Source organism: Athalia rosae, chromosome 8 (assembly GCF_917208135.1).
Source record: "Athalia rosae chromosome 8, iyAthRosa1.1, whole genome shotgun sequence".
NCBI classification, from domain to species: domain Eukaryota; kingdom Metazoa; phylum Arthropoda; class Insecta; order Hymenoptera; family Athaliidae; genus Athalia; species Athalia rosae.
Window position 1 is genome coordinate 4,586,518 of NC_064033.1, and position 11,919 is coordinate 4,598,436.

General features: G+C 39.3%; 1 protein-coding gene across 1 annotated transcript; it reads left to right on the plus strand.

The window, feature by feature from the left end:
• Nucleotides 1–9,188: 9,188 nt before the first annotated feature.
• LOC105686680 (serine/threonine-protein kinase VRK1-like) lies at nt 9,189–11,870 on the plus strand. The gene is made up of 7 exons (XM_012401726.3): nt 9,189–9,560; nt 9,660–9,712; nt 9,785–9,854; nt 9,929–10,125; nt 10,210–10,423; nt 10,489–11,186; nt 11,254–11,870. Exons 1-7 carry the CDS (start codon nt 9,404–9,406, stop codon nt 11,515–11,517), a joined length of 1,653 nt encoding a protein of 550 aa, XP_012257149.2. The 5' UTR covers nt 9,189–9,403; the 3' UTR covers nt 11,518–11,870.
• The last annotated feature ends 49 nt before the right edge of the window (nt 11,871–11,919 follow it).

Consider the following 11,919-nt stretch of genomic DNA (forward strand, 5'->3'; position numbering starts at 1 on the left):
AGTATACCGCAATAGTCAACAATTTCGAAAATCAACAATTCAAAACGGAAAAATATTAACCCCAAATCGAGATATCAATGCGACGTGGTAATTGATGTCGCGAAGCAAAAGTTCCAACGCGTGAACGAGTCGTACCGAGTTCAGCCGAAGACACCCGACCGCCAGCGGCACGAAATGCCGCTGCGGAGAAATTTCGAGAAATTAATAAAATCAAATCTCACCAATTCCCATATCAGGAAGAGCGAATATCCGGTACGAATGCTCCCAGATATTTGTAGGCACCGATAGTGCAACTCAAATCGTCCGCGGAGATGTTAGGCTCGCTGCAAGAATTCAAAAATTATTCACAATGGCGACCGGTCTCGACTTGTTGCGTCCCGTATCGCCACTATTAATATGTTTTAATAACGCAATCATACCGTCAGCTAACTCAAGCTGGTTCGAGTGATCCCATCGCTGATCGTCACTTGCTTCAGGATCCGATGTTACTACGTCTGGTTCGGATAAGCAGAGAATTTAGCGAAGATGACGCAAACTTGAAAGTTCATGTTGAAATGGCGACGCCGGGAGAAAACCGGTCGTATTTATACAAGCTCCCCCACTCCATTTAGCGAGCCAATCAGGAGCCGCGTAGCGGCGCGCTGTACCTCCGCGACTTTCGCTGACTTTGATACGACGTATCACTTATTTTTTACGTTCAATTTAGCGGCGTTGCACACATAAAGGGGGAAGGTTTTTCGTTTATTCGTCAGATGATTAAAAATTCGTTCTTTTGCTAGTGCCAGAAGGGATGACCCTAATGGGACATGTCCCGATTCCAGAATCCATTGCTTCGAGGCGGAGTCGAATTTTCAGGGAGTTACAGGGAGGTCCAGCCGACTCGGAGATCCAGGTTGAAATGTCGACGCCGGGAAAAAACCGGCTCTATTTATACCAGCTCTCCCCTTCCAGCGAGCCGAGTAGAGGCGCGCTGCACCTCGCGACTTCCACAGACGTTGATACGGCGTATCGCCATATCATGGCGTTCAATTTAGCGGGTAGGTTCTCCGTCAAATCGTCAGAAGATTCAGGATTCGTTCTTTTGCTAATGCCAGAAGGTATGACCCTCATGGGTCGTGTCCCAAATCACAACTCCTTAATATGAGGTGTGGAGTTCAATTCTGAGCGAGGTATACAGAGGTGTAGACGATTCGAAGGTCCGTGTTGGAATGGCTTTGGCGGACTAGCGCTCGGTATTTATACCAGCTCCCCCTCACCCTAGAGCGAGCCAATCAGTGGCCGCGTGGCGGCGCGCTGCACTTCGCGACTTCTGAGGCCTGATACGGGCCACCGCGATTACGACCGCGTTGAATTCAGCGGCGTTACATATGTGAGTGAGATGAGATTCTTCGATTGATGATTGAGAGACTCAGAATTCGTTGACATCAGGGAGAGTTCAATTTACAGGTGGTTACACGGAGAACCGAACGATTTTTAGGGCCGTAGTATCAGCAATCAGAACCACCTGAAATGACGCGTTTCCAAACCACCTTAAATGAGGTAGCGTCCCCGGCTCGTTTCGATTTTTCCCGGGTGGAACGATCGCCAGAGGCACAGTTTGTAGAATATCTAATAGATTATATATTCTACATCCTGTGCCAAAAGCCCTATGCAAACCACTAGCAGCTCAGCATCCCAATTTCGGCAAAATAGAATCTGGAACATACAATTGGGAAAACAAAATAATATAAGAGACACTTCATATCATAATAAAGAGATGGTAATATACAGTAGTCCTAAATTTAGACATGGCATTTGCATTATGAATTGCACAGATAGATGAACATTGCATGAATAAAAATCTTATGGATATATGGCCAATTAAAACTTGCGCAAGTCAACTACACCCAGAACATGCACGTACATGAAACACTACATAAATAACATGAAACACGAAACACCACAGACAAATACATAAATATCATAATTTACAATCACCTTATAACTACGCATCATTGTCAAAAAATAATCAAGACTAAAATAGTAGAAAATTTTACATAAAATATGCACACAAAATACTACACAAGGTACATAAAACGAGAAAAAGAACAGACAAATATATAATAACATAGAATCTATGATAATAATCAATTTTTACAATCACCTTATAACTAAACATCATTGTCAAAAAATAATCAAGACTAACAGAGTAAAAAATTTCACACAAAACATGCACACAAAATACATACTACATAAAGTACATAAAACAATAAACAGAACAGGCAAATGATAATAACATAGAATCTACGATAATATGATTACGATTTATGAGTAGCAACGTTACGATTTCTGAAAAGAGAAAAAGTATTTGTCAATTAATTAATCAAACTCGAGACCTGGAACATACGAACAAGTGATTAGCATATCAGTATTATATAGAGCGAAATTTTCTGCAAACATAAAAATACGATTGATGTTAATAAAATAATTTTAGCTGCCAAAATGTCTGGATCATAATGCGCGCCACGACTCCGCAATCGGAGATGTATTTTTCTGATTCCTGAAACAGAAATTCAGAATGTTATGAACTCTATGAGGCGATGAGGAACCGTCCAATTCTCCAAATTTGGATATAGAAGTACAAGGGTTACGGAGTGCTGATTCCTGAAATCAGAAAGCAAACCGCATATTAGTAGCCAGAGACAGCCTGTAAAGAACATTTGATTACTACAATAAAATGAAGGATTTGAAAAAAAAAAACTTGAAGAGTTCTCCGAGACTTCGGATTCCTGAAATCAGAAAGCAGACTGTAATATTAGTAGCCAGAGACAGCCTGTAAAAACAACATCCGATTAATATTAAAACTAAGAATCTGAAAGGTAAAAGTGCAACGATGAATTTTTAGCCGATGAATTTTGTGTGATGATTTAGCGGTTGGAATGTATTTTTATGGCCCGAGAAATCTTTGTATCAATTCCAATTTACTGGATTTAAAAAAATTCTTCAAGAATTTAGATTCCTGAAATCAGAAAGCAAACTGGATTAGTAGCCAGAGACAGCCTGCAAAGAACATTTGATTACTACAATAAAATGAAGGATTTGAAAAAAAAAAAAAAAAAAACTTGAAGAGTTCTCCGAGACTTCGGATTCCTGAAATCAGAAAGCAAACTGCAATAGATTAGTAGCCAGAGACAGCCTGTGAACAACATCTGATTAGCAATTACCCTAAAAACTAAAATGCTAAAACCTAACACCTGTAAGGAATTTGAAATTAGTATGAAAACTGAAAATAAAAAATATTGATTAGGAGCTGTAAGAAAATTTTATTAACATTGATAATCTGAAAGGTAAAATGTTGATTAGTATCTTACAAATAATCCCGTGGAAGTCAAGTACCACGCACAAAAAGGTGCGATAATACTTGATTCCTTACAATTTTTCGGTTTTTGGGTTTAAAACGCATGAAGCGTTGACATTTATGTTTTAAGTGCCAAGTCCGCGCGCATACGAGCAGCAGCGACGGAACTTGGGTTTTTATTTTACTTTAAATTCCTGAAAAAAAATCTCTCAGAGTTTTTAAAGCGCCTTGCAAGATGGCAAGTCACGCTAGTTATTGTTTTAAAAATGGCCCAATCGGGCGTACAAGAAATAACATATATCAACAAATAACATGCGATTCCTCGTCCGCGCGCTATGTACCCGCGCGAGCAGCGTCAGACTTGGAATAATTATGCTAATGGAAATCGAAGAAATGCAATTTTTAATCGCATCCTTCTATTCCAATTAACATTGGGGAGTGGAAAGGGGGAAGGTTTGAAAATTTGTGGCGTGGCGGTCGGTGGTCCTCTTCGACGCGACGTCTTCGAGCTCAACGTCCACCTCACTTCCATGCACCACGGCTGGTACGGAGAGCAAAGCGGACGCATTTTGCCCATTCCAAGTGACCGCAAATATTACAGGGAAATGAAGGAAGCAAAAAAACTCAATCTAATTTAATTTATTTAGTTGGGAAGGAAAAGTGTCTATCAGATCTCAGCAAAGAGACCTAATAGACCACATGAAAAGAATTGTAAGAAAAATATCAGGTGAAAGATTGCAAAGAATTAGGGAACGCAATTTGATGAACTCTACTAATTGATCACTTGGAATTGCTGTGGATAGAAAAGTTATACACTTCCGATTTCTTGCCTACCCATATTGTTCAGCCCACATCCCACCCAACGGTTAAAACTATGACTTGCACACTCGCACTCACATACTGCACATACATACCAACTAGAAACCCTTCGCGAAACATGAATTTACCTATACCTGCCTTTCACCTATATTTATCCAAGAAATGATTTTACTGACGAAAACCCCCGATTCATACCAGCGCCGGCGCTCCGACATATTCGGTTCACATTCACATTGTCAAACTTTTGACAACTGACTCTACAGAAAAAAAAAAATAAGAAAAAAGATCTTTTCAAAGTGTAAGTGTGTTTGGGCTGCCCACGCCTCGGCCGAAGCCGTGATTTTGAAGAGGTGTGTGTTCTTTAGGCCGAAATGATTCAAATTTGTATATTTTTAACAAGAAAAAATTAAGGGCTGTGTGTGTAGGGGAAAAAAATTCCCATATGTTTGTACATCTCATTCATACCAATATCACTCATACATATCACATTCATTGCCGTGGTATCTCGTTCAAAGACTCACCATTACCTGTTGTGTGTGAAAATATAGTACGGGCTGCCCATGCCCTGGCAGAAGCCAAAGAATTTATCAAATTTTGAAAAGGTGTGTGTGTTTTTGTAAGCCGAAATTTATATTCAACATTGAAAATCTATGAATAATTTTGGTGACTCGATTTCAATTGATTTTAATTTTTTAATACTGTGATATAATTTCATTGGAATCTTTGAAAAATGAATTCAATCAATTTAATATCTATTTGTACTGACAATGAGAAAAAAAGCTAAGGGCTGAAAGATTTGTGTGTGGGAGGAAAAAATCTTATATGATTAGACATCCTAGCTATTGTTAATCTCAATTTACTTACTTAGTATAAGTACTGAGCGCAGACTTAACAGTTAAAACTAATTAAAACTTAATATATTTATGTTAAAACTAAATAATAATTCGTAAGTTATTTTTTTTATTCCTTAAATATGTGTAGAAGTGTGTATATAATATAGGCTGCCCAAGCCCCGGCTGAAGCCGTAATTAATAAATTTTGAAATGTGTGTATTTTTATCAGTCGAAATTCATCAAACTTTGAAAATCTTGAAATAAATTGAATAACTTGATTCTGATCAATTGAAATACAATTATCTTTTGATAAATCCATTTACGATCGTATTGAAAAATATTATAAGCAAAAGAATGTATTTAATTCTTATTAATTAAGGGCTAAAAATATGTGTGTATGGGATGGGGTTCCTTGTGACTACTTTTTTTTCTCTTAATGCTAACAAAAAATGAAATAGGTAGTGGAGTAATATTTTTCCTTGGTCTGCATTCCATCTCAGAAGAGAAAACATTGTCGAAGATTCTTCTCAATTGAAAAATTTGAAAATCTTAATTTATCTATTAAACTTAATTTATAACTTAATTATTTTCATCCTTAATCTATACCTTAAATATTTTCATACTTAGTCTATACGATGTCCGCGGTAGTTGCTTGATGCTTAATCGGCTACTTAAAATTAACAAGAGAATCAGGGAGAAAAGAAGAGGTTGAAAAATATGTATCTACATATTCATAAGTCGATTACTTTGAATGAAAGAAAATTGAAAATAATTGAAAAGTTTTTTCATTTTCAACATACTAATCACAAAGTTTTAAATTGGTTGAAGCTGCTGAACATACCTGATTCTCATAGAGAAAGTGAAACTATGGTAAAGGACCACCATTCGAACGACTAAATTTTTCCTACCGTTAAGTGATCGACGTAAACGAGATCAATCACCAAAAATTACTACATAATTCAAGAAAACGCGTGGGCCGATCAAACGATGGTCTTTACCGTTGCCTATGAGCTGCACACTCTTGCTTAGAAGATTGGTGGATGATGATGATTCTATTTGAATAGTTTATAATGTAAAAACTATTCGCTAACTGACTAATAGATGCTTATAGATTGACTGACTGAATGATTTTGCAAAAGAATTCTATATCTGTGACTCTACAAAGTGCAGGTGCGCTAAGCTCAACGGCAACAAAACCTGCTATTACCTGAGCTAATAAAATGATTTTAAAATCTAAAAGTACCGCCACGCCACGCGAAATGGGGAAGGGGGTAAACTTATGACTAGTTATAAAATACAACGACCCGATGCCAGCGTTCACCATCGTGTGAGCTGGCAAACAAATCGAGGAAATCTGACTGCTGGGACTCACCCCATCGCTGCCGGTACCAAAACCGGACCCGAGCTGGTTCCCAAGCTCGGGGGTCTTGGATTTTACCCGGAAGTCTCTGCCTCCCTGATGACTAAAGATGTGTAGTAGGTGTGATGTGATGCTCCCACGAAGAACGATGCTCTAAAATTGGCGAGGAAAATAACCATAAATAACGAAAATCAAAAAAATTCGTGAATTCAGAGAAATAAGTGGTTGTATAAAATTTTAAGTACCGAGATTTTTCACTTTATGTGGATGGCGATGATCACCTACAGTCGAGGTGACTCCATTACATGTGCAGCATAGATATATCGCATGCACTAAAAACGATTATCTGCAATAAAAAATTTCAAAAATTTTATAAAAAATTCAAAATTTTTTAAAAATGATATGAAAACTATTCGAATTTCAAACCCACCAATTTTTCCTGAATCTGGTGAATATTATAGAGATCCGGTTGAAATAGCTACATCGGATTCTTTCAGGAAATTCCAATTACAGAGGTTTTTCAACTTTTATACGTTAACGGTCGACGATCGCCAGCAGGAATATTTTTGTCTAAAACTGAACATTAAAACTTTTAATATAATAAATTCCGTACACGCCAGCAACAAGAATCAAGGAATTCGGAAACAATCAGCCGAAAAACTATCAAATTCCAAACTCACAATTTTTTTTTCAAAGTCTAGTGCACAGGGATCCGCTTCAAGAAGCTTCGAGATCCTTCTCAGCCGTGTGTTGCAGGCTCCGAGTTCTGTAATGCATAATAAAACGCATATAAATATCGCAGTTGTAAATAAAATCTAAGATGGAATAATAATCGCATGTACCGCGTTCGTATTCACGAGAAAAATCACATCCCGGCATTCTAATTGTTAAGAAACTAACAATGAGCGAAAAATAATATCTTCACCTCTGTTCGGCCACTAATGCGCAGTAAACTGCGAACAAGCTCAAACAAGTATACCGCAATAGTCAACAATTTCGAAAATCAACAATTCAAAACGGAAAAATATTAACCCCAAATCGAGATATCAATGCGACGTGGTAATTGTTGTCGCGAAGCAAAAGTTTCAACGCGTGAACGAGTCGTACCGAGTCCAGCCGAAGACACCCGACCGCCAGCGGCACGAAATGCCGCTGCGGAGAAATTTCGAGAAATTAATAAAATCAAATCTCACCAATTCCCATATCAGGAAGAGCGAATATCCGGTACGAATGCTCCCAGATATTTGTAGACACCGATAGTGCAACTCAAATCGTCCGCGAAGATGTTGGGCTCGCTGCAAGAATTCAAAAATTATTCACAATGGCGACCGGTCTCGACTTGTTGCGTCCCGTATCGCCACTATTAATATGTTTTAATAACGCAATCGTACCGTCAGCTAACTCAAGCTGGTTCGAGTGATCCCATCGCTGATCGTCACTTGCTTCAGGATCCGATGTTACTACGTCTGGTTCGGATAAGCAGAGAATTTGGCGAAGATGACGCAAACTTGAAGATTCATGTTGAAATGGCGACGCCGGGAGAAAACCGGTCGTATTTATACAAGCTCCCCCACTCCATTTAGCGAGCCAATCAGGAGCCGCGTAGCGGCGCGCTGTACCTCCGCGACTTTCGCTGACTTTGATACGACGTATCACTTATTTTTTACGTTCAATTTAGCGGCGTTGCACACATAAAGGGGAAAGGTTTTTCGTTTATTCGTCAGATGATTAAAAATTCGTTCTTTTGCTAGTGCCAGAAGGGATGACCCTAATGGGTCATGTCCCGATTCCAGAATCCATTGCTCCGAGGCGGAGTCGAATTTTCAGGGAGTTACAGGGAGGTCCAGCCGACTCGGAGATCCAGGTTGAAATGACGACGCCGGCAAAAAACCGGCTCTATTTATACCAGCTCTCCCCTTCCAGCGAGCCGAGTAGAGGCGCGCTGCACCTCGCGACTTCCACAGACGTTGATACGGCGTATCGCCATATCATGGCGTTCAATTCAGCGGGTAGGTTCTCCGACAAATCGTCAGAATATTCAGGATTCGTTCTTTTGCTAATGCCAGAAGGTATGACCCTAATGGGTCATCTCCCGAATTCAGAATCCATTGCTCTGAGGCGGAGTCGATCTTTTAGTGAGTTACAGGGAGATCCTGCCGACTCCAAGATCCAGGTACATATGACGACGCCGGGAAAAAACCGGCTCTATTTATACCAGCTCTCCCCTTCCAGCGAGCCGAGTAGAGGCGCGCTGCACCTCGCGACTTCCACAGACGTTGATACGGCGTATCGCCATATCATGGCGTTCAATTCAGCGGGTAGGTTCTCCGACAAATCGTCAGAATATTCAGGATTCGTTCTTTTGCTAATGCCAGAAGGTATGACCCTAATGGGTCATGTCCCAAAACCAGAGTCCATTGCTCCGAGGTGGGGTCGAATTCCCAGGGAGTCCAGCCGACTCGAAGATCCACGTTGAAATGACGTTGCCGGGAAAAATCGGTCCTATTTATACGAGCTCCCCCGCACCTACACGCGAACCAATCAGAGGCCGCGTAGCGGCGCGCAGCACCTCGCGACTTCCACCGACTTTGATACAAGGTATCACAATTTGTATACGCTTGATTCAGCGGCGTTACACATGCAAATGAGGTGGGATTTTTTGCCGGTTATTTCGACTTTCAGAAATCTTCGATATCTGGTACAGCGTGGGTACAATTAAATTTACAAGTTACGTGGAGATCGACTAGAAGATTCAAAGTTTACAAGCAAATGGCGACGAGCGCCAGCGCTCTGTGAGGGCATGAAGGAATTCCTCCACGACCGCCTTGCGGTTTTGAACTAACAAGTTTGGATCTGCTTGCTCCATGTTTCTCGCCACCTGATGTTCGTTGACGCTGTTGATGATCGCCAGTTTATTTCTAATAATTGTATTTTAGTTGAACATTATTCCGAGAAAATCCATGTAACAATGTAAAAAAATTCAACACAGTGAGAATCGTCATCAATAAATACTGCAATCACGATAAATTGTATAAAACATAGTTAACCTACAAAATGCCCGGTAAAGGCGCGATGAAATCAAAGAAGGGGGCGAATGGTTACAAATTACCCGATCCAATACCTGTCGGAGAAGTTTTAACGGATATGTTAAAAAAGTCATGGATCATCGGGCCTTCTATTGGTGTTGGTGGCTTTGGAGAAATCTACTCGGGTACCTTTAAAAAATAATTCCAAATTCACAGTCACAGCAATTTTGTGAAAATTGTTGTCCGAACACCACATTAAATACAGGAAAATTTTTCTATTCCAGCTGCACCTTACACTGGCGGTGTTCCAAAAGATTATCCAAATGTTATCAAGATTGTAGGTGCCTTATATCGTTTATTTTCTATGATGCTTAACAGTGGTAACCTATTGAGGATATTCTTGTTTCAGGAACCTCATGGAAATGGACCATTGTTTGTTGAAATGCATTTTTATATGCGGAGTGCCAAGGAGAATGACAGTATGTATTCATCTCGTGTAATTCTTCCATTCCCATCTTCCAGTCTATTGACAATGTCGTCCTGTATATTCCAGTCGTATTATGGAAGAAACAGAATAAACTTTCGTTTCTTGGAATGCCAACCTTCATAAGCTCTGGAAGTCACGACTGTCATGATACCAAATACCGATTTGTGGTGATGGAACGTTTTGGAAAAAACTTGTGGGATATATTTCTGGAAAATAATCGCAAGTTTCAACCACACTCTGTTTATAAGATTGCTTTACAAATTGTAAGTAAATCACCTGGCTAGGTGACTCTTGAATGTTAACAAATTTTTACTCAACTGAACTTACATCGCTACAATTGTCTTCAGATCGACGTCTTGGAGTATTTACACTACAAGACATACGTCCATGCCGATATAAAGGGGGCAAATTTGCTGCAAAGCCTGAAGTCCCCGGATCAAATTTATCTAGTAGATTTTGGCCTAGCGTACCATATTAATTCACAGACTGAGTATAAGCCAAATCCAAAAAAAGCTCATAATGGCACAATTGAATATACAAGTAGAGACATGCATATGGGAGGTGAGTGTTGCTTATAACAATTATGATTTTTATCATCATTGAACTCATTTTATTTCTATTTACAGTTCCAACAATGCGAGGCGATTTTGAAATCTTGTCATACAACATGATACAATGGATCTGCGGTTCATTGCCGTGGGAAAAAAATTTAACGAATCCATCAGCGGTGCAGAAACAAAAACAGAGCGCCTTTCAAGACCTGCCCAAATTTTTGAAGGAATGTTTTTCCTCAGTTGTGCCGGAGCCGATTAATAAGTTTATGACATTGTTGAAAAATATGGAATACAACGATACACCGAACTATCAAAAATTTAAAGACATTCTAGTAAAAGGGTTAAAAGACATGGGTCATAAACCAAATGGGAAATTGAATTTGGCCGCGAGCGACAAGACTGCAAAATCAGCAACAACCCCTCAAGCCGGTAAAGCCAAAAAGGTAATGGCAGAAGGAACCAGGAAGAGCCGTCGTCTTCTAGAACTCCTAAGTCCGAATCGTTCACTCAATTCTACTAATGACAGCGATCTTGGTTCCCCGATGAACCAGAAGAAGAGTAACCGAGCTCAGGATAACCCGAGAATCCTTAAGAACATCCCATTCACGGATGACCCGGATTCTGAAGTTGAAGAAAAGCAAACAAAGAAAACTAGAAATAAAAATAACAAAGATGCTGACGTAAAGGTAGCTAGCAAAGATAAGAAAGTGTTGAAGAAAAAAACCAAACACTATGATCCTGATGAAACGATGTCCGACGATCAATCACAGGTAACTATAGAGGAATAGACAGTTTTTGTGAATTATAATTCGATGAAATGCAATTGTTGTTTTACAGGTCTCATTGCTGGGAACCAAATCACGACCCAAAAATGATTTGAAGCGGAAGCAAGCAACGGTCGAACTGGAAAGCTCCATAGATGAAAATAATGACAGTACCAAAGACATGTTCACTGACGACGACGAACCCGCCCAACCTACACCGCCGAAAAGAACTTCAAAATGGCAGGAATGTTCTACAATAAAGAACAGCAGAGTCTTCAAACCTGGAGAGTATAAACGCGAGAACCAGAACAAAATCCAAAAGGCAAAGAAAAGGTAATTTGTATCGAAGGTGAATTTCACTTTTTGATAATGTACGAATTTGTTAACTGATTAATCTGCATGCTATGTAATATGCAACTAAAGTTTGTCTAGTTGGTTCTAATCGTTGGTGATTATCTTCTATGAAGGTAATAAATTAAATGTTGGAGCATGAATGAACGCAAACTACCACTATTAAAAAACGGTCTTAACCATTTTTTTAAACTAAGAAAAAGAAAATACAAACTGCTGGTGGTCTAATTCAATGTATAAATTAAATAACGAATGTGGTTCAACAATCAGAATATCTCTGATTTCAATAAATTGTAATAACACTGATTATGAATAATAAACATTTTATATTTCGCCAAACATAACAGCCTTTAGTATTTCTTTTATCCATACGTCTATCTAGTTGACT